This window comes from Clavelina lepadiformis, chromosome 8 (assembly GCF_947623445.1).
Source record: "Clavelina lepadiformis chromosome 8, kaClaLepa1.1, whole genome shotgun sequence".
Lineage (NCBI taxonomy): Eukaryota > Metazoa > Chordata > Ascidiacea > Aplousobranchia > Clavelinidae > Clavelina > Clavelina lepadiformis.
The window spans coordinates 1,798,798-1,821,519 of NC_135247.1; the positions used below are offsets into that span (position 1 = coordinate 1,798,798).

Sequence of the window (22,722 nt, forward strand, 5' to 3'; positions counted from 1 at the left end):
CCATGCGTTCAGGTCGCGCAACTGCGGACGTTACAGCTCTGTTGGAGTTAAAATAGATCAGAAATTGGAGAGCATCGAATAAAAAAAGTCATAAGTTATTTTATTGTAAAATTTTAATCGTTTACAACCACAACATTTCTCACTTTCGCCTTATGTCATCGCCACAGTACGTCATAACATGACCCATACAAACCTCACAGTTGTAGCTGTAAGCGCCATTGGACACTTACACTTCCATTTTCTTGCTTAATTACCGCACTTCTTATACTCGTGGATGTCAGGCTTTTGTTCATAGCACCAGGTTACAGTTCTGGTTATGTCAAAAAAGTTTTATTAGTTTGTAGCCATTCTATAGGAGTATGGCGCTGTGCCGAGATTAAGCCCTGGCCGTAAGCCACTCTAAAAAATTCATGGCCTTAAGCCTGCTGTCTGTGTCCTATTTCTCGGCCACCAACCACTCTAAACTTTACCCCTACCGGACCCCACCACCTGTTTACTTCCGTACGTGGTCGTTATAAACATTTGCACAACAATGATTAACATTTACGTCTGTTTTTGACATATGTTCATGTCCGAAACATGTTAGTTCTCGTAGATTATAAATAAATATTTATTTTTTTGCGCTAGTTGCTTTGTTTGCAATTTGTGGTATTGTGTACCGCTGGACATCACTTGCAAGTAACGATAACAAATAAGGAAGTTAAATTATACCTTCTGCGAGATGGCGCATCGAAGTCTTTTCCCCAATATTCTGTTACAGCATGAGTTTATATTCCCAGGTGTGTGAAAATTTTGGTAGGCATACACGTACAAATTCTCGCCATTTGCTTCAGATACCAATATTCAAAAAAGTTAGTGACATTTTTTTGCGGCATTTTAACATGATATGAAATAAATTTTACGCAACAGATTAACATCACAATCAAGACATCGCGTTTACCAATAATAGCGTCACCTCTAACCAAATGCCGCAACAACAGTCTAAATTGAGCAAATTATTAAGCAACAGATTTTAATTTTCGCTAAAAAAACAACAAAAACGTTTTGTGTTCTTGATCTTAAATAAGAACATAATATATTAAACAGAAATCAGCTTGATCAGAAATTGAAGTTTTTCTTGTTTCTAGTTATTTGTAAAACCGCATGAAAAATATTGAAAAACCACGGGCCGGCGAGAAAATCTGGCTAAAGGCTAAACATAGTACGTTAAAGCCGGTAAGGTTGCCACGTCTGGCAGAGATGAACGCAAATTTAGCCGGGAGTTACAACTTGAGACTAAAGTTTACATGTGAGGACTAGGCGCGAATGACTCGTCCCGTCCTGATAGATCGTTCGCATTCAGATAATAATCGCGACTTCTTACAGGCATCTGGTAACGAACGCCCCGGGCCGTGTGGGAGAGTAAAAAAGATTAATGTTTCAAAATCGGTGTTTTATTGGAGCCCAGCCAAAGCATGCTTTGGTGCCCTTCATGTTTTGTATCTGTGGTAGGCCTACTTGCAGTATAGCCCATGTCCACGGTTGACTGACGTGAGAGTAGCCTAAGTAGCTTTGTATCAAGCACGTTGGCATTATGGAAACTGACGGTCAAACAGCAGCCGATGTAAACCCAATGCAGTGAGCAGAAAATTAATGTAAATACGACCAAGTTAATTGGTCGTTATTTCACAGGAAAGCCATTTGAGGATTGGGGGGAATCAATGCGCGATATTTTCGTTGAAGCTCGAAGCTTTGTCACGAGTTTGAGGGGGTATTTTCTGGGGGTAATCGCCGCGACGTAGTTTTAGCATTTCATTCACGTGCAAAATGATTTAGTTGTCACTTTCTCACCAAGAAATTGGCAAATTGTCCCCGTGCACGTTATGTAAATAGCACGCAGCATATCACGTTATTCTCATTTAGTCTGACCTGTTTTTTTCTACCGTACAGTTTTGTGAGTATAATAACCCCTAGGGCGGATCGGATACAGAAGATATACCGTGGCAAGGAAAAGTATTTATAAGCGGCGGGAACAAATGTGAGATCTTTATACCGGTCTTATGATAAGTGCCGATTTAGTCGAAATTGCTTTTAGTCAAGCCAAAAGATGATCAACAGGAGGAATTTCTGTCATTTTGTGTGAGTATTCTGTTAGCAACGTAACACAACGTAGACATTTAAGCTCAAAGCATTTGTCGTAGTTTATACGTGAATTGCAATAATCAAAGTTTTGAACATTTTTTTGAAAGCTTATATTAGTAATTCTTGTTTGCGCATTGAAAGAGCCAGAACCCCGGTAAGTTTTACCTGCAAGAATACATTTAATATGGGTCTTTAGCAGTCTACGCAGTCGTGATAAAGCTGAAAAATTAAAGCCTATTATATAATATTAATAGGTAACACAGTAGCGTATACGGTAAAATGTCTTGCCACTTACTTATTGCTGGATTGAGGTGTTGAGCAAGCCCGCCCTTGGTAATGAGAAAGTATAGCAATTACGTTGCAAACCGCAAGTGAACTATCAGGCATTACTAGAGATTTATGGGCTGAGTATAGAAACGAAAAAAACTTGTTATCATAAATCTGGCTTAATAAATTCATCAGCATACATCTGTCTTAAACAAACCTTAAGCTTAGATCGTCACCGTTTTTCTAGAAACGTATACACGTGTTCGACCGAGTACACGCCGATGTTCAATTCTAATGGGGTATAATATAAGAACAAACTACTAGGAGCGAAAAGATAATTATCAATTGAACTCGTTGTGGGCAACGGGAATTTGCATTTGACTCAGTATACTACATTATGACATCATACCGAAACATTGTATTAGTCAACATGACCAAATAAGGGGTAATACTGTTAAACTTACATTGGGACTGCTTGTAGATAATTGCGTTATAAACTTAACCGACACAATACTTTAAACGATGTCTTTCGTAATATGTTTCGTAAAAATCCAATGTTAAGAAAACCTGTTTGAATTTATACCAAGTTATACATGACGCAATAGGAACAATTTGGATTTGAACCATTAGCTTTGAATTATGAATGCTGTAAGAACATTTAAACTGTAAGTTCAAAGGTTGTCTGCCAGGTTCTTCCAGGGTTATACATATGCTTCATATCTTCCATTGTTGTTGCAGAAACGATGATTTTTGCGAATAAACTCGTGTCATCTCGGATTAAAGTGACAATCCCGCATCTGGCGACATATTGCACACTCATCGTCTCTATCTTTCTTCTCTCCTGCCAGTCCGAACCTCTCTCATCATCCGGAAGCAGTTTAAGCCGCGACAAGAGCAAAATGGGAAAAAACTTTCCGAGAAAAGTTTTCAAACCACTGTCAAGAACTCGCAGGGATTCAGCATGGAGAACCGCGAGTGTTATTTGCACAAAATCAAAACGGGATATATACGCCGTACAGAGCATTCTTCGCAAAGTCGGACATGTATTTAATGCAGAGGCCAGCTCTTTGTACGGTACAAACCTAGTTCTGGACAAGGGTCTGCATTGGACCACGGCTGTAAGTAAACGATCGAGGCCAAGAAAGAACCTGAAACAGTTTAATTTAACGTTTAGATAAAACTAATCAATTACTGGGCGTCAACCGAGTGCTCATTTTTCAATACTTCTATGCAAATTTTGGGGTCAGCACTTGCCCCAGGGTACTGTAAAGCACGGATTTGTTTGTTGATGAAACAATCAATAAAATGCAAGAAATATTATAGATATAAGCTGAATTGTTTTCGAAAAAGATTTTTTATATTTTGTGCCATTGATCACTAACAGGGACGAAGCCCGGAGCTCGCAGTGGATGCGATGATTCAATACTTTCTCGAATTGGAATTCCATTTGCAAATATTCGTCCGAGAAAATTCTAACTTGGCGAGTCCAAAATTGCTTCGACCTCTCGTCTATAAGAACAGGCAGCTACAGACCGAACTGAAGGAGCTGCTTCGTGTAAAAGTAAGATTTTTTCACAAACTTTTCCTTCTTTGTCTAAATTCAAAACTCAACGGAAAAATTATTTAACTTTAAGCTTCAACCGAAAATTTTAGTCACCCAGGAATGAGTTTCTTTCCTACACTCGACTTATGAGCAGGATATTCACTTATGGTTGCTAAAAACAAAAAGAAATTTGAAATATTATACTCAAACTTTTTATTTCATGTTTTAAAATATAGAGTTCATGAAAGTGGGGTAATAATATAATTTATATTTTGCACCTGGCTTGATTACCATTATTTGTTAGATTTTAATTTTTTTCCAATAAGTACTAAATACGTTACCTTCGACTAATCAAGCCTTCTATTAACTTTTTACAGAAGCCTTCGTATTCTACGAATCGAACAAGGTTACAGGTATGTTATTTTTTTGGGATAAAGACTTCAAGACTAAACATTTATACTGAACATCTAAAGATTTTTTAGACCTTAACCATGATGAAACCACAAAGCAGTAAAACTTGAAACAAAACGAAAAATATTTGCTTATACAAACAAATAAGTATGGGGCGACATAAACATTTAAATTTTGGAAAGAAAACGTTTTGGCAAACATTTTGCAAGTTACAATGAGGGGAAAGTCCAAAACAGTAAATTCACCGACAACTGCGCTTTGATTTAAGACCAACTTGCCCCTCTAGTTGTATCGGATCTTTGCAATAGACAGAGGCATCTGCGATGGCAATTCAACTTTCAACTCTACCGATAACTTTGGCGATTTGTGGTCAATAAATTGTTTGACAAGGATATAGTGGAAGTTTTATGAACGCAGCATCAATATTAGCCAAGTTATGAAGTCAATAAAAGTCAACTTTTGTTGTTGTTAGGTCGATTGACTTTTACGCACCACATTACGAACACTCTATTGCAAGTTATTCACTTTTATCAGTTTCCTTTTCAATTTCAATTCAACAGGAAATTAAGTAAGACTAGGTTTTATGTTGCAACCGATTGGGTAAAACGCCCCACGAATCAACGCCAAACAAAGCGATTTTGTTACCAATGTTATGCATTTCTGATGCGATAATTTGTTTGTTACATTGCACAATTTATACATTGTTACCATCATCAATCATTTCTCACATGAGTTTCAGCAAGACCAGAAAAGAAATTCCACGTCTTTCACTAAGAAAAACGAGTCATGTTGTTAGTAGAACTAAAATAAAACCATAGATTTGACCTTTTCCGTTTTTATAGCGTTTTTTCTTATAAAGCTATTTTTTAAGTTTTTGAAATCAATAAAGAATCGGCCTACCGATAACAGAATCGACTATTGACCATCTATAATAGTGTAAAGGTTGCAATTGCGTTAGATATATTATTTCACTAATAAGTAATTTGATTGTGTTTGTTTAATTCATATAAATTAAAATCATATTTTATAACACCAACGGAAAACGATTGACTCAGTGCATGTATGAGCCATAAATCGTTGATAAATTTTTTTGCAAAATATTTGGAACGATTTTGATCTCTTAAAAACGTCGCATCTACAGCAAGTCTAACCGTATATGTAAGTGTACGTAAAGATAATGAGTCATTGCTTATAAGTTCTGTTTTCGCTGACGAATTAGCGCTGGCAAACGTAGTTACGTCACGATTAATGAATCAAGTGTGATGACGTCGGTCACGCTACTACCGAAGACCGTTTTCGTGGCATTTACGGTAAAGGTTTACATCGTGTGCAAATGTCGTGCCTTCCATTACCCGTCTTGCATCTCATGCGTTGCACCGACTGTAGAATGCCCCAAGGTCCTCCCCACAAATGTTACGGCGTGCTAGTCGCTATCGTAAGGAAGAAAAGTTGACAGCGGGCCCAAAAACGTTTATAGACCCTTGTCGATAAAATCGGTACCAGCCGCCGAGTCAGCCGCGTTCTAGGCTACGTTATACCGCGCGAATGTGTTAGTATGTTGACGTGTTTAAGTCAAACATGATTAGCAGCAAGATTTGGAGGTAAAACCAGGACAAATACCAAAATTAAATTTTAAGAAACTTGGAATTGTTTGTCAATTTATAAGAGATTAAAAACATACCAGCAAGTTTGAAAAGGAATTAGTTAAAATTGTATCGTTCAAAGTGATCCCAAAAGCAGCAGGAAAATATTAATTTAATCCTACCGCGATTAATATAGGTCAGCCATGACGTCATACATAAGTTTGATGGTCATTCCCAAAAAAAATTACAGATTAAAAATGCTCATGTTAAAGATCAAGATGAACGAAATGTTCGTGAAACTATAAAGATATATCTACTCGTTATAAAAATTTGGAAATTTGTTATCCACTAAAAACGGCAAAATCTTGTTTTCTGAAACATCACGAAATCTCACCTTTGTGTTCAGCAAACTGTGCATTTCAGAAGAATTTCTATTCAATTAAATCCTCTTAATTTTTAGGTTTTAAAGAGAAGGCACAACGGAAATGACGTATCCACTCACATGATCGCGCTGATGAAGACACTGGAGATTTCAGTTAATCGACTCTGCAGTGATACATCGCTTCGGACGCGAAGATACGCGACCAGTATCAGAAGACGACGTTATTGGCGGCGAAAGCGGCATTTTAGTAGAACGTAGATTTTCTAGAAATTAAAAGTTATTTATAACGCTTGTGGTAAACCACTGTGCTTCTGCGCCTACGTTGAATGTTTGCGAATTTGTTCTTCAAGAAGGATGCACAGTCAGATTGAGTTCATAGACGAAAACATGATTTTGCACTCCACAGATTTTGAAGCGCTAAAATCAATGCATGTGCTCTTGTAGACTTACCCACATATGTCTTAACTAATGCTTTCAAGTTAATATAACTTCTGTTTTTATACCGGATATTGGTTTTTACATTCAACTGTACCCTTTCTTGCCCATTGTTCAAATAGGAAAGCGTTTTCAGATGTCATGTTATGTTGTATTTATATGTCGTATAGTGATGCAATAATGTTTGTCGGCAAATGCATACAAAATGCCTTTATGCTTGTTATGCCGGAACCAACTAAAACCTTGTCAATCATTTTGAATCACGTGTATGTTTTAGTGTTTTTCCAGTCATTTATTTGCAGCTTTTTACGTACTGCTCTTAATGTATGTTATTTGATTTCTATTAAATTTTTAATAAAAACCATTTATCGCTGCAATGACGTCATGTATTATGCAAATGGAGGTGAACGTGCCGGAACGACGTTCCGTCTTGTTTTCGCAAATTTGAAAGTGTCATTCGAAATTCACAAATAAACATGCTTTTGTCAAGTTTGATTTCAGAAAAATTTTGTCTCGGTACTTGGAAGCTTTCGAGACTCTACAGTAAAAAATAAGTTTTCAGACCTATTCGAAGCATGTGAAATGGTATGTGCAGAGCCATAAAGCGATTTCCCGCGGTTGTAGATCAAAGTTATTTTCCAATCAACCAGTGACTTGGACGAAGTACCGTATACAAAGCCTATCTCGTCTTGAGTGACATTATTGTTGAAGAATGTCAAATGACTGGTTTTTATTCTCAAACTCACATTTTTTGTATTGAAACGAACGTTTTCTTATTTCCAGAAAAAACAAAAAAGATTCTGATTGTTAATATTTGAGCTCTGACTGCGTATAGGTTATTACCATTATTTCGAGTATTTTTGGATCATATTTCCGGAAAGCTTAAGCTGTTATTATCGGGATTAAACATGTCAGCTGGACCAGCCAAAGATAAACTATTCTCGTTGGTGTACCGTTTACGTGTACGATAAGTACACTTAAACTATGGGTTTCAAAACCGCAAGTAATCTATTTGGCATACATAGCATTGAGAAAGATTAAAGACGGAAAACCAGTGTTTCATTTTTCACCTTTGGTAAATTGATTTTCCTGTGTTGCTAACATCGCACTTGGTAAACAAATCTCGGTATCTAAATTTACGTTTTTTAATTTGGGTTTCCCAAATTCTCCTCAACAAGCCAACAATATCGCGATCTTCTAAACACGTCGTGGTCGCCAAAGAGGCACATAGGCTACCGATGCTGATTTCACTGCCTATATGGTCGTAAGTATGTGTGAGTATTGACTTGTAGGATTTTCCATGCGCGGGCACAAAACCTCAGCCTATGAGACCAGAAGGATTTTTAATTTTTGCACCAGCATTTTTAATCGATGCATTTTGTGCGTGGGACTTTTTAAAACGTGAAATATCGGACGAAAATATTAAAGTCCCATGTGAAAATATTGCTTGGAAATACCCACTGTTGGGTGAGCGCTTGAGTAAACCCGCCATGAGCGATATAATAATTAAAAATAGCGCAGTGTTTACGTGAAGCAGCATGCTGATCTTGCTGTCCTAACGTAACCCATTCTGACAAATAATCCCCAGCGTAACGTATAGGCAATGAATTGCTGGATAACGAAGTTTTGATAACAATCCATATGCAAATGTGACCGTGTGAATATTTTTTTGGACGTTGCATAACACTGATTTCCTGCTCTGACCTATAATTATATTAACAGAAAATTTTTCCGCACTTCGACCAACTAGACCACTTTTGCTTTTTTACCGTTCTTCGCTGCCAAAGTTACGTATTCTACATGGTACCACAATCTCTATCCTCCGACCGACGAAAATTATTTTTCACGACTGAGATTCGGCGACGATTCCTCATCGTTCGAGCCCCCGCTACTGAGCTTATAGTTTGTGTGCAAGTCCCAATATAAACACACACAGCTTGACCAACTTAGTGAGGCAAGTCACGTGAGGACGATTAAGTTCCTTGCCGCGCATGTCGATTCCATGCAAACTGGATCTAATGAAAGATACAACGGAATAGACATCTAATTAAACACGTCGATATATGACCAATGCAAACGATTGGACGGTTTACTACAGAAAACTCCGCGCATGTAACATGCTGGGTGGTACGGTTAACGTATACCACATGCAGGTGTGACAACCGACCAATGACTGATTACTCCAAACATGTGACCCGGAAAAGGTTATTTGAGGACAGCCGTGTAGCTGTAGATCCAAGGAAGTTGTTTTGCTACAAACACATGGACGTTTATTGAAAATATAGATTCGAGTATTTTTCATCATTGCCCCGTTTAGGAGCGTTTCTCCACGGTCAAGGTTAACTCAGGTGTCGATTCTTTGCAAATGAAAGTGAAGCGGGAACGCGTGAATAAAACAGAGAAGCGCAATCTCAAACACAAACACTTGGATTAAAAAACTCTACAGAAGAATATGAACAATTTTTAAGCGTATTTCGCCTTCTCATTGGCCAGAGCCAGACGCCTTATATTGCCGATGCACCCGGCGGCCGCTTCTTGCAGTGCGCTGTCAGATGAACCGACCATGTTCAGAAGCATCTGTTCCAAAAACAATTATGGAAATTAAAGGTTTTTCATTCTTTTTTTTTACTGAATAATCTAATTTATCAGCTGGTTCGACAACCACAAAATCGATTAACCACAAAAACTGGTTTGTGGTGTACCAGGGGCTAGGGAGATGGGCTCGAAACCTGGGTCTATGCCCGAACCCAACATCTATAAATTGAAGCACTTTAACTGACCATCCGCTGTGATACAAGTCAAAGTGCGTTCTGCTTGCACTGTTCTCAATGAAAGAGAAGCCAAGATGGCACGAAACTAAATCCTTAATCCGCAGTCATTAAATGGAATCTTGTATTTGTGTTGTGATTGAGATTTGCGTGCAAGCCCGAATTCGGCAAGTCTATTTTCCCGAACTTAAGTCCGAACCCGGGTCCGCGCTAAAATGTCCGGCCCGACATTGACCACTGACGGGTACTGCGCCCTAGTGCTCACGTGCGGTTTAGTGAACCTTGTTGTAACAGAGAGTTCCTTTATGAGCCAATAGCTTAAAACATTTCCTGTTCAGACCAACCTACCTTCACTACTCCATTTTCATGCATTGTGATGCAATTATCGGGATCACGTGACAACTGATAGAGGGCCTGTGCAGTAGATCTATGAACTTGCTTGTCTTCGGACTTCAGATAGCCAACCAGCGGGGCTACGGCACCTTCGCGCCCGAAGGAAACGCGGTTGTTTCCCCATGTACAACACCTAGCAATTGCTTCAGCAAGATGGCGTCTCAGCTTGTCGTTGGTCTGATGTAAAAAAGCAAGTAAAGAATAGACATGATAGTTAAAAGTGTTGCATTCTAAGTACTAGAGTCTAAGAAATAAAGAAATGCTAAATTATGCGAAAACTTAACCCGCCTCAGTGCTTTCAAAGCTTCAACGCAATTTTTCACAAGCACTTAAACTCACGGCAAAAAGAAACAGAAAAATGGATTGAGCACCTCAGAAACCAGTCGATTATAAACACTCGAATAAACGCGAGTGTTTGCTGGTAATCGGCGTGCCAGGAGCACTAGTAAAAGGTGGCAGTGAAGTATAGCACCAAGGTTGAAACAGCCGTTGCAGTGTGTTAGTCAATGATATCGAAAAAGTGTAAATTCGGAGAAAGTGGTTTTGCCAAAAACTGGTCGATTTCGAACCAAAGGTTTAATTCTGAGATTTATCCGATAAAAAATTCTACATTTTTCTGAAACTCCAAAAGTACCCGCTCCCGAGGTCCTCAACTCACCGTGGATGCGAGTTTGGCCAACATCGGAACCACTCCGTGATCGGTGATGACGGCCAGGTTCTCCTCATCTTTCGCAATGTTGGCGATGGCGGCGCACACGCTTGCCAGAACCTCAAGATCGGAAGACTTGAGGAGGGAGACGATAAGCTCCAGTCCTCCGACGAACGATCTCACCATCTCTCCCGCATCCCTGGCGTTCTCGATGCAAGGACACACCGCCCATGCAGCGGATGCCTGCACCTCCGGATTTTGGTTCTTGAGGAGCGACCAGAGAAGACGAACCCCGTCCAACTTGTCTATTATGCTGTTACGAATAAAAAAGTTTGACTGTTTACGATAAATTCGGGAAATAATGATGAAAAGCGAGTCTTTAAGACAGCTAACATGTTGTTGCTGTGGGAGAAAAATAAACATCCGTAGCAACTCTGTCTCAGACAATGGCTGAGCGTGACGAGAAGTAACTTTACTTCCATAAAAAAAATGAAAACTTTTTGGATAATTAAACTTTTTTTGATTTTTAGACAATTTAGATAAAAGCAATCAAAAGCAAGCGACATCATATTACTAACAAATAAAAACTAACGAAAAACGACAATTTGCTCATTAATTTTCGTGTCAGAAACGGGCTTGGTCTTACGTATACAGTTCTAATCTATCCACAGGTATAAGGTGGCAAAAAAGTGGTTGATGCTTCAAAAGACGAGGAGTTTCCGCTTAAAGTCACTTTGCCGGAAGTCAAAGGCACGTCACAATATCCGCTCGTATCAACACAACGAGAGCGAAATAGCGGAAATGTCATATCTAGATTGGAATTTACTTCAAAGCGATTTTTTAGCACTTTATGAATAATTGTAAAATGTTAAGTAGATTTTATCTTCCGGCTTATCGCAATACAATATGTCACTGGAAAGGTTAAACTTTTAGTAAAGTATTTGTCAAACACTTTTGCTGATTGGTGGTGTACAACCAATTGCATTGATAACTCAAATGCAGTGATGACCAGTTAAATCCCTTCTTTTAAATCTTTTAAGGTAAAAAAACAAAAGTTCTAAGACGTTCCGGGGTTCGTTTGAATCATGGCAAAAAATTGTACCCGCGTGCTCGCAAAACACGTTTCACAACAACCAATGAAATTATAAGATGTCGAATTAAATTTGGAAAGTAAAGCGTGTTAGTTCAGCCGTGATATCATTGGAAGTATAAAGCTCAAGTGGTTTTTTTCGTGACCGGCAAAGTGTTATCGGCAAATGCCATCACGTTTACTCAGCAATCTTCAACCTTACGTAAAAGCACGCGGGGATATTTTGTTGGTTGAGTTTGCCCTAAATTCAAGCTCACTCACGACAGCATGTGACAATTTTAAATTCGTCTGATGGCCACGAGATGGAGACAATCATTCTATAGCTGCGTTGCTTACCAACCTAGCTACTCCAATTGAAAACTAATTGCTCGATACACCAACAATTATACGGTTAAAACACATCGTGGAGTTCGAAGGGACCACAAAAGGCAGGCGATATTGATAAGAAGGGTCGTCAACAACACAAACCTCATATTCTCCGGTTCCGTTGCGCATGCGCCGACTGCTTTTGTGACGTTTACAAGCAGGGCTTGATTGGTGCCCGTGAGGAGGTGCACTAGCGAAGGGATTCCTCCGGATTTGCGGATGACGATGCGGTTGGCGGGCTCCTGGGCGCATTCTCCGAGGGCCCCGACCACGTTTACGAGAACCTCCTCGGGCTGGTCGTTGAGTAGAGCTACCAGCTGTTCAATGCATTTCAGTTCCTGGAATCTACGACGAAAGGGAAACAACATAAATCGTTAAAGCGTCAAGATTAAGAAACTCGTTCTCATGTTGACTTGCACTCAGTCTTTCTAGACAGGACATAGAAAAAATATTAAACAGGATTACTTTGTAAAACATTAACTTTCAACTCTAACTACCGTTTTTCGTTTCTTTTTGTTAATCGTTAGAAGTTCCATGTCGGTAATTATAATTTGACGGTCGCAAAACGTGTGCAGGGTCCAATAGACGAATTGAACGAGCAATGAATCACACATTTCTACAAATTAATTCATGTCTCACCGAGCAACGTTTTCCGAGCTAATAGCGCATTTCCATATGGCACCGGTGGCAGCCGCCAGCAATTCTTTGTTGTCTGATTGAGGCAGGAGCGCAACGAGCGGGTCTAAACCTTCGTACTGGCGCACAAGGTCGCGAGTCACGCTGTCTTCCGCGCACTGGCAAAGAAAGACGATCAACAGAAGAAGAACAAAGGCTACGCGCGGCAGAAGACAAGTTAAGTTACCTTGAAGATGGCAGCCGCACAGTGCATTTGAAGTTCACTGTCGTCACTCCTCAGGTTAGCAACCAGATTCTCGATCATGCCTTCCGTTCGAATGGCGAGCCGGTAACTTTTCTGAAATGTACGAAAGGGCCGCATGAAGCGGTCTTGTACAACTGATCGCGTGGTCTACAATTCTACCACGTTGGCGCTTATAATGACTTGCTTTAAAATCAAAACAGAAAACTACATATAAAAATTTGGACAAAATAGTTTGCAATCTTGTTACCTCCGACGCGCATTCCTGCAGAGTCCCAACAACAGGGATCAGCATCTGGACTTCCTCGTGGGAAGATTTGAGCAGCTTCGCCAGCATCGGGATGGCACCGGCCTTCTTGATCGAATGCTTGTTCTTCGTTGATTTACTGCAGCTCCACAGCGCTAGAGCTCCGGATCGGGCGACTTCGATGTCCTTGCCGATGTCTGCCGAATTGACGGGAACATCCAACAGAGCGACCTGAAAAAATTCAAAATAATTAATTTCTCCCTTTGAAGGTTTTCTTGCGAGACAAAGCAACGTTAGTCCTGATGGCGAGGAGATCAGGGAAATGACAGCAAAGGAAACGATCGTGACAACTGAGGCTGCGATTTGAACCTTTAGCTGGCGGTAAACTGCCTTGGTTGCCAGTTATGAAGTTACCTTATTATTAGAAAAGAAAAACCACTTTTAGTTCACAGAAATCGGGATAAGATTTGTTGTATTAGCAAAGTATATCACGCTAGGCTACAAAGTTTATCGGAAAAAAGGCATTTCTTATGCGTTAGTAACCGCTCTCTGTGTGTTGATAGACTACAAAAATTTATTGTCTCAAATCCTTACCTGCAAGCGCGTATTCGAACTGTATCTAACAAATTTTTTACTCGCTTAGAGCTGTAACTACTGAGCAGCTATTACTCGAGCATATTCTCCATGCTCTCCCATAAGTGCAAATCAAACCATCTTAAAAACCTGACCACCGTTGCACCCACCACCGTTAGCAAGACCACGAAGATTTTCCAAGATAATCGCATTACGTGTTATTGGTTTTGGTTACGCTCATGCATTACGTGTTATTGGTTACCACGTTGCTCACTTTCCAAAGCGAATGGTGAAAAATAAATGAACACCAACAGTTATAACGAAGGTTCCATACTCACTAGCTTTCTAATGCCGCCATGTTGCCTAACTGTGCGGCGGGCTCGTCGGAACTTGGCGACGTTTGCGATGGTTTCAGCGGCGAGACATTTCAAGTCCTTATTTGGAGACTGGAGAATCCTGACCATAGTTTGCAAGCCACCCAGATCGGCGATTGCTCGTCGGATTTGGACGTTTCGACTGATTTCCTTCAGAATCTTAAGCGAGCCAATCTGTAGAGAAGGAAAATGAATGAATCTTTTCTATGTGGGCATTCTTTGATGTGTGAGGAAGTTTGTAAAAGCAATCTAGCGTCCCTCAAAAAAAACATTATGTATCGTTCTGTGATACTCAAGCATGGCTACAATGTCGCCGCGCTAACACCCCAGACGTTCAGCATCATGCTCCACATTGCTATAAAGTCACAAAAATCTCTGCTAGCCTTCACGCAGGCTATCAGCGCGCTAAGAAAACCTATGAGGCCACCGCGTCATACAAATCTCACCTTGCATTTGTTCTCATCCGTGTCCAGAAGATTGATCAGGACTTCAAGGCCTCCAACATCCCGGATGGCCAACTGGCAAGTCTCCTGAGTAAGGTTAAAGTCCCGCATGGAACAGAGAGCGATAATCGTAGCAGTTTGGTTTCCTCCCTTGAGGTACTTCACCAGCTTCTGTATCTGCCAGTACTCGGATGGAAGATCAGACCCTGCATCTTGTCTTCGATCCTGGATTTCTTCTTCCTCGTCAGATTCATCCGAACTCTCACTCATGTCGTCATCATCATCTGCCGGTGTTTTCTTGCTGGAAAATGAGTTAAAATCGCAGCGTTTATACGACACATTTGTAAATGTTTGACAAATTTTACTGCTGCAGACAAACCATACTTGAGACTTTTACAATCTGTATTCACTGTCGTAAGATTGTTTTAAATACTCAACTGACTGAAAGGGAAAACAGTTTTCTCTGATCTACAATGTCCTACTACTCTATTGACTGCGCTACTGTACATAATAAACCAACACCGTGTTATTTTATTTACCAGAAAACTGTTCTGTCAAACAGCAAAAATCATAGGAGGCAAATCTCTGTTGCGAGTTGAAAGATTACCTTGGCTGAAAAAAACTTCACTTACCGGGAAATACTGAGTCGTTTGAGTAATGCAATGCTTTTCCGAATATCTCTGTCAGGAACTGCATTTGTACTTGGGATGGCCATATTGAACTTTATCATGCTCGTATCTTTCTTCAAACAAACATAATTCGCTCTGATGCTAACAAAATCTATACCTGGCCTATCCTAGTGCAGTAAAATGTTAAAGCTTTTTCTTAACTCAAATCCTGTACAAAATCATGAATGAACAATTGTGATAAACAATGAGCTAGTTTATGATGAGATAAAAGCGCTTACAGGTGTGCAAAACGCACAAAGCCGATCTTTGTGAGGTAATAATGGCAAGTGTGAGGGTAAACAATACAAGCTGGCATACCATACCAAGCAGCTTAAAAAATAACATAAACATGCAAATTAAAGTGACATTGATAAATGACGGTGAAAGTACCAAGAAATGTACTGCAGTTTCCGCCAGGCATAATAATCATCAAATATAAGGCAGTTGTTCGCCAGTTGTGCCTTTTATTTGATGAATACCATGAAATGTTTCATCTTAAACGATGGCGGTTGAAGAACCTACCCGAAATAAGATGGCCTTCTGTAAGCGGGAACTGAAGTCACTTGCACTTTCTTTTTTGTTTCTTTTTGTGCTTTTTCTGTCTTCCTGCTGTCTTCCAAATTCCTCCATTTTAAGGAAGGCTGCATGCTCTTCTTCTGGTCCTTCCCTGCTTTGCCTGAAGCATAAACATCCAAATTTGCAAACAAAATTAATGTAACAAAAAGGATATCACACAGACTACACTAAGACAACAACCACACAAGTTAGAACCCTAGTGCCCCACCACACGATACAGCCAAACAAAAAAACAACGTGCTTTTTGATAAAAATTCATTTTTAAAAATAGATAAAACGTTTTAAAGAAGACTTCTACTTGTTTTTGAGGAAATCGTAAAAGAAGCAGCATGTGTTTCAGTCTCACCTTTCTTTCCGGCATCTTTGAGAGCTTTTTGCTTCTTCTCTGTTTGGATGTCTTCTTTTTCCTGCTCCGACGACAAATCGTTGATGACGGCTGTCTCCTTTTCTGTCTCTTTCATATTATCTTCTTGCATAGAGAACTCCTGATAAGTATGACATTATGACGTCATTATCGAATGGTGCAGTCGATGAATTTATTCAGATTTGACTTATATGACGTGGATGCCTTGCAAAAGAACTTACTTTCTTTGCAATGTTGTCAGCAAATTGCCTCGATTTATCACTGAGAAGGGACACCAGATCTTTATAGACTTCGCCTTTCTTTTCAAAGTTCACTGTCTGAGTTTCTTCTTCGAAACCCTGAAAAGCATTCACTGTAAGACAGAAGCAAAACAACAACGGAACACTAAAACCAAATGTGTAACTTTGGCTTAAAAAGTATTCTGTCGATAGATGACAGGTCTATTTTACTTCTGCCTTGCCATATGAATGTGTTATGGCATATTATAAACCAACTATCGATCCTGGTATTTGGTGCGCATTAGCAGCTAAATCCAGAATTACTGTACCCACTACATTTTATCTCAATATTTAAACATCATTGAACAAGTTGTATTGTATTATTTATTTTTCGCCATTGACAGTGGAAAGTGAAAAGTATGGTGCTGACCTTGCTGCAGAACGGTATGGAATGGTGAAGTATATAAATAACAAAAGCTCAATGCAAATACGCCATAATCACAAGTAAAACCTTAGTTAGTTCTACAACAATCGATGGTAGACCCACCCCATTAACATAACATCCAGATGTACTCGCTGTAACACAGAATGAGTCGCCATCGTGTGGCTTGATGACGACATAGCAAATATCACCGTGAACTTGTCGCCATGGAAGAGCACGACACTTGTTTGAGAAAACAAGTTCTGACAAAAATAAACACAAAATCAGACGCACAGCACGAAAAATTTCCTGCATTTTCACACAGAACACTAGTTTTCTTTGGTTTTCTTGAATATAACAAAACTACATAAAAGCATACCACATACTGCACTGTAACATGCAAGCTATATTATACTGTAAGTAATGTAAATAATCCAAAATATATGAAACTCATTCTGTATATCTTGTTCTTAACCTGATTTATGCCAATAGGGAACATAAGAGGATTATAAAACGTTTTTCCGAAAATACGAACTTACGAGTAGTGAAATGAATGTCCTTCAAGAGGGTGTTGGGCGCCTCACCAGCGAATGACTGAAGAAGTTCAACCTCAGCATTGACCGCATCTGGACTTAACCGCACTTTTCTGGAAAACACAGAGACAAAAAGGGACCATTAGGCAAAAAATACAACCATTGCCTTCATTCATAAAAGATATCATCTTAATCTAGTGGTCAGTAACTCATGGAGCTATATTTTCTTTGTTATAATTTTGTTTACACCACCAGTATGGATTTTAGATATATTTTGATCTTTTAACTTACACTTTTTCAATACGATGGTAGAGACAAAAGTGAGTTATGAATGATAAAAAGCCATGCGCTAAGTTCAACCTTACTGTTGGTTAACACAGCGAAATGTGTGATGTGTAACTGTGATGCAACAATTTAATATTATGACCAAAAAAATGTTCTGAAATCATTTCTTAGCTTATCCCGATAATTTCCATTTTTAGTACGCAACAAATGACAATACATTGAAAGTAAGTTTTCATATTCAACAAAGAAGGCTTGCGAATTCTGCTACCCCTAATGCTCATACACTTGTGAGCATTAAAACTTGAGCCTTTTGGACAAGCAAGTTTCTCGTGTCAATCAGAAAGACATCCAGGACCAAATGAACAAAGCTTTAGATCACATGACAAAAAATGTGAGATAACTGAAGACACGAAGTGCAATTAACAACTTCAATGTAATCGGTAAGAATAAAACGCAGATTGGTATGATTGGTATGATATGGTCTTTGCAATGACATTTCGGCTTAACTTGGTGTTCATTTGATGGAAGTTATACCCGGTCGGTTCGTTCAATCTTTAAGATTGCTAACCACCGTCATCAACTACCAAAAACCAGTTGTGTATTAGTTAATATAACTACAAAGTTATGGCAGGCCTCACTTGGAAATTTCCCGAAAGCATGAATTGAGAAGCTTCATGTCAAACTCATTGACGATCAGAAGAAGCCGCAGTCTCACAGCACCTTCTGCACTGTCATCGGATTTGCTCTGTGTGGTTGCAATATGTGTTACTGGAGCAGTAATTATTGCAAAGAACTGAGTGTCTTAATTGTGTAAGATAGCATTGATATAATTTCTCTTTTCTGGAATAAACCAAATAAACAACATGTCTTTATAAATATCTAGGAGATTTATGAAACGACTATAATAATTGACTTCACTGATAAACTGTGTCATTCATGAAACAAGCAAAAATAATGACCATGAGGCTTGAGACAGTCAAGTATTAAAAACCGATTTTTAAAAATGCTCCCACCTTTTCCACCATCCGGATGAGAGTAGAATCTTCAGAATCAACAGTTGCGAACCCTGGACCAAGAATTTTCACCAGAGGGTCTCGGTTTGCTGACAATATATTCAGCAAGCATATTAAGTATAAAAAATGTTCATATTTTATGACATAATATCATGCTAAAAGCTTGGCACTTAAAAACCACTATCACATGCTTTGGCCTTACTTTCCCATAAATAATTAAATTTAAAAGTAATGTGCTCCTGGTCCAGTTATAAACATCAAAATTCAGAGTCAAACATATATTTAAATTTTTTCTGATATTACAATTCTTAATTTGCTTGTTTACTTTTGGTAAGTACTTTAAAAGTGCACAGTTTAAATTGTTGAAAGTGTAATTCAGATTGGTTAACACCACAACAGCTGCTTTTATATTTGCTAACTTGCAACCAATCTGACAGCCAAGAAAAGCATATCTAAAAAATGATAAAAGCTGATAATATGAAAGTAAGAAAGAAATCCAAATTAAATCACAATTCTACCTTCTAAGCACATCCGTGCTTCATTTAGTCTCTTTTCTTTTGCCATTCGCAAAATGTTAGTAAGCTGTGCAAAACTTTTAACCCGCAAAACGCCACCAGAAAGTTCCAGCAGAGGATTGCCACTTGCATCTTTGTCATTAGATGTGACAGCGCTATCACTAATTGTACAACTTAAAGTTGAGATGAAATAAACCATACATCAACAATCAGTACCAAAAATAAAACTTCAAATTGTGATTTGTGGAAGGTACAGAAGCTTTTCAGAACATGTACTTTATTGTATTTCTCAGCATAGTATATATAATAGTTAAAGGAACAAAGGAGTTCTAAATGATGGGTGAAATGATTTTAAATGGTTGGGTAAAATGGTTTTAAAAACATAAAACTTCTAACTCACGAAGCATTGTATCCAGTTGAAAATGAACTTGGTATAATTGAAGTTTCCCAGATCAGAGGATCTTTGAACACAAACCTGCCTTCTTCGGGATACTTTGAGCTAAATCCTTCCACAAACTATAAAAAAATAAACACGTTTGTGGTCACACAACCTCGATTGTTTAACATTTCCTATGGAGTTTAAGAATGCAGACACAAAATACAACTAAAACTTTTCTTGGAAAATGTTCATAGTAAAATTAAATAAATTCGTAATAGCATATATGAATACACATATGACTTCATACTCTTATGAATAAGGAAACAATTCAAACTAATTTTGTTGCTACCTGAATGATATCATTTAGCAGTTTCTCATTCATTGGTGATAATTCAAGCTTTCCTTTTCCACTATCGGACGCAGATGTCCATTGAGCCGCACGAGCTAAAGAAGCTCCCATTTTTTTCAATAAAAAATTAACAAGGTCAAAAATGATTCTAAACAAACAACGCAAAGAAAGAGCTTTTCAACATCGGTTATATCATATTAGGCATATATAGCCTATTCAACACTAGACATATATTATATATTTAATGACTTGGTGCAAAAATGTGTCAAAATTTGCAAATCATTCCAAACGAAAACCGAAGAGCATTAACTTATAAATGCTATAATATTAATAACCAAAGGTAAGTTAGACACAAACCATACTTGTCAAGAGTAGGATTTTTCTCTGGAATGAAAGAAATAAAAACCAGAAATGAGTAGACTAGGCTATTGCAATAGGCAGAGTTTGGCACAGGCGGACTCAATACTGCTTTTCATAAGCTTCAGTCCCGATTTTAAAGTGCTTTGTTTTACACTTAATGACTTGGACAGAACTTCTGTGCACTCAATTTTCAAAATCACTGACTATCCTTCAGTCCACTGAACAGGTGCAAGTGCCGTTAATGTTTGGAGCAAGGCCATTACAAAGAACACAGGAACTGAGTCGCTTATTGCGAGGCCAGCGCTCGAACCACTCGGATATCGAGCCGACAACTGAAGCTGCTCAAACGTTTTGTTCTACGATGGTGCACGGTTCTCTACACGGTTTTCTACCATTTACATAATTATCCGGATTAAAAAGAGCTGAGCCAAAACCAAGCTCAAAGCTGCGGGTCTAGCCTAAGAGTTTTGTTCCTTTCTAACATAGGCTACCAACAGCGATAGGCCTAGCCTACGTACCGGTAAACTGCCAGAAAAACTAAGCTACTTTATAAACCATGAACATAAATCCGATATATAACACTAAAATCTGCAGAAGTTTCATAATAAAGAACTTAATCATGAGCCTTCCTACATTTATTTTTGCAATTTCGACCTGAAACCAGCGCCAGTCGCAGCGTCTAAAGTTTCTGACCGGATACCATGGCAACACTGCGACAGCTAGTGGCTAAACTTTATTTAGTCAGTATTAAATGCAAGCAAAGAGGTGAAAACACTAAAATAATTGCAAGCGTAGAGAAAAACATTTTTCAGAAACATTACGAAATGATACCGTTTCTTATAAATCATTAAATCCATTACTGCCTAAAACACTTGGAAAAAAAGTGTAGTTATTAAATCGTATTTCGAATAACACTTAAAAGAATTTCTTCATTGGCAAGTTATGGCAATCGTGTTAAAGGATGAATTTCAACGATATTATAATGCAGCGTACCACGAATTTCATCTGAGGATTTCACAATAAAAGGTTTATTTGGTCTTTATTCCCAGCAGACAGTATTTTTAGAGGTTGAGGTTAATGCGTTTGTTAACTGCTGACTGATTTTATGTTGTGGTTTCCTTATTGTAGATTACATAATGACTGACTGCATGGGAAAGCCACACGTAGAAATAATCAAGGGCGCATGAAAAGCATCGAACATATAATTGTAACACTTCTTCAACTAATAGGCCTATACAGTACTAATCTCCGATCTATCTAAAGCACTTAACAATGTTAGAAACATATTTGCAGGTAAAATCGTATTTTATTTACGTATTTACTGACTAAGTTGTATATTCGAATTATTACAATTAATAACTATAAATAATAATACTTATATCAATGATAAGTTGATAACTAAACAATAAATTAATAATTTCACAATACTAGAGAGATTACGAGGTCAAAGTTCATGAAACATATAAAATAACTTAAGCCAAACTACCCCTTAACAATCAAGTTTTTGGGAATGGCGAATCCTTTCTTTTTAAACGTTTTCATCTAATATGTTATGCCATAAGTTACCACCATACCGTACTATACGTTTGCCCATTCCAACTTGGAAATCTCATACAGCGAGTTGCAATTTACCGTTGTGCTGTAGTCATTATTGTTTGCCTTTTATCTCCATTAAGTCTATTGTTTTCCGTGTGTTTCAACGTTTGAAATTATAACTTTTGAACAGAGCAGTTCTTTATACTTTTCCACTTCATTGTAATTTACTTTCACCAACGTCATGATGAAGAATGGTTTGTTGATTTTTTGAAACTAGGCTGTCAGCCAAGTAAATACAACATGTTTTAACGGCAGTTGTAGTAGCCTACTTATTGCTTCTTCTTACTTTTTTCTTACTGATTTTTGAAGCAAAGTCTTTCTCCCGACCTTACACTTTTAAGGAGGAGTGAGGACAGGCAACGAGTCTGTCATTTTTTGAAATTCTAGGTTAGGTACTTTTTATCATCAACGCTACTTAAGGAATGTGTTATATTTTATACATACGGTAATTATTCGTTTAAGTTTTGCTTTTTTTATGCCATTTTATAAAACATTTTTCCCTCTTAAGCACTTGGCATACAAATGAAAGGTATAAAATCGGCTAATGTGTACATGCCTCCTCACAAGATTAATCAAAGACCTCAAACCCAAAATTTCCGAAGACGAAGAAACAGACAAACGAAGAAAAAGCTGATTGGAATAAAAGTGATACGTCTTGGCTACTCTAATTTTTGAGTGAGCGCGATTACGCTGGTAAAGTTGCAATAAATTTTTTTTTTGCAAAATCTAAAGATAGCAAAAATAAACAATATAAAAATTGACCCCACTTACATGTATTCCTGAACCTCTCCCTGCCAAAGTGCCAGCAATCCGCATCTGTAAATGATAGAAGGGAATAGAAATGTGCAACTGCAATCGTTTAAAATAGGCTATAATGTTTACAAAAAGCTAGGCTGTGGATTCTTTAAGGCAATTAGTTTATG

The 22,722-nt window shown here is 38.3% G+C and overlaps 2 protein-coding genes across 2 annotated transcripts; one reads left to right on the top strand and one right to left on the bottom strand.

The window, feature by feature from the left end:
- The first annotated feature begins 1,934 nt into the window (after positions 1 to 1,934).
- Positions 1,935 to 7,223, top strand: LOC143469773 (uncharacterized). Its single transcript, XM_076967584.1, has 5 exons — positions 1,935 to 2,118; positions 3,127 to 3,506; positions 3,773 to 3,949; positions 4,309 to 4,344; positions 6,386 to 7,223. The coding sequence occupies exons 2-5, from the start codon at positions 3,132 to 3,134 to the stop codon at positions 6,563 to 6,565; spliced, it is 768 nt and encodes a 255-aa protein (XP_076823699.1). The 5' UTR covers positions 1,935 to 2,118; positions 3,127 to 3,131; the 3' UTR covers positions 6,566 to 7,223.
- Positions 7,224 to 8,986: 1,763 nt separating this feature from the next.
- On the bottom strand, positions 8,987 to 20,012 carry LOC143469524 (outer dynein arm-docking complex subunit 2-like). The gene is made up of 19 exons (XM_076967258.1): positions 19,844 to 20,012; positions 19,516 to 19,631; positions 19,119 to 19,276; positions 18,601 to 18,689; positions 18,226 to 18,332; positions 17,309 to 17,415; positions 16,896 to 17,032; positions 16,352 to 16,468; positions 16,113 to 16,251; positions 15,713 to 15,866; positions 14,526 to 14,823; positions 14,044 to 14,253; positions 13,136 to 13,363; positions 12,871 to 12,981; positions 12,648 to 12,802; positions 12,111 to 12,353; positions 10,562 to 10,865; positions 9,859 to 10,080; positions 8,987 to 9,319 (listed from the first exon to the last, which is right to left on the bottom strand). Exons 1-19 carry the CDS (start codon positions 19,952 to 19,954, stop codon positions 9,206 to 9,208), a joined length of 3,120 nt encoding a protein of 1,039 aa, XP_076823373.1. The 5' UTR covers positions 19,955 to 20,012; the 3' UTR covers positions 8,987 to 9,205.
- Positions 20,013 to 22,722: the final 2,710 nt, after the last annotated feature.

Coding starts and splice junctions, on each gene's coding strand:
- LOC143469773 (XM_076967584.1), top strand. CDS start 3,132: ATGATTTTTGCGAATAAACTCGTGTCATCTCGGATTAAAGTGACAATC. Junction 3,507..3,772: donor GTCTGCATTGGACCACGGCT/GTAAGTAAACGA, acceptor GATCACTAACAG/GGACGAAGCCCGGAGCTCGC. Junction 4,345..6,385: donor CGAATCGAACAAGGTTACAG/GTATGTTATTTT, acceptor CTTAATTTTTAG/GTTTTAAAGAGAAGGCACAA.
- LOC143469524 (XM_076967258.1), bottom strand. CDS start 19,954: ATGGGAGCTTCTTTAGCTCGTGCGGCTCAATGGACATCTGCGTCCGAT. Junction 12,982..13,135: donor TGCAGGAATGCGCGTCGGAG/GTAACAAGATTG, acceptor CGTACATTTCAG/AAAAGTTACCGGCTCGCCAT. Junction 10,866..12,110: donor ACGGAACCGGAGAATATGAG/GTTTGTGTTGTT, acceptor TATTCGTAACAG/CATAATAGACAAGTTGGACG.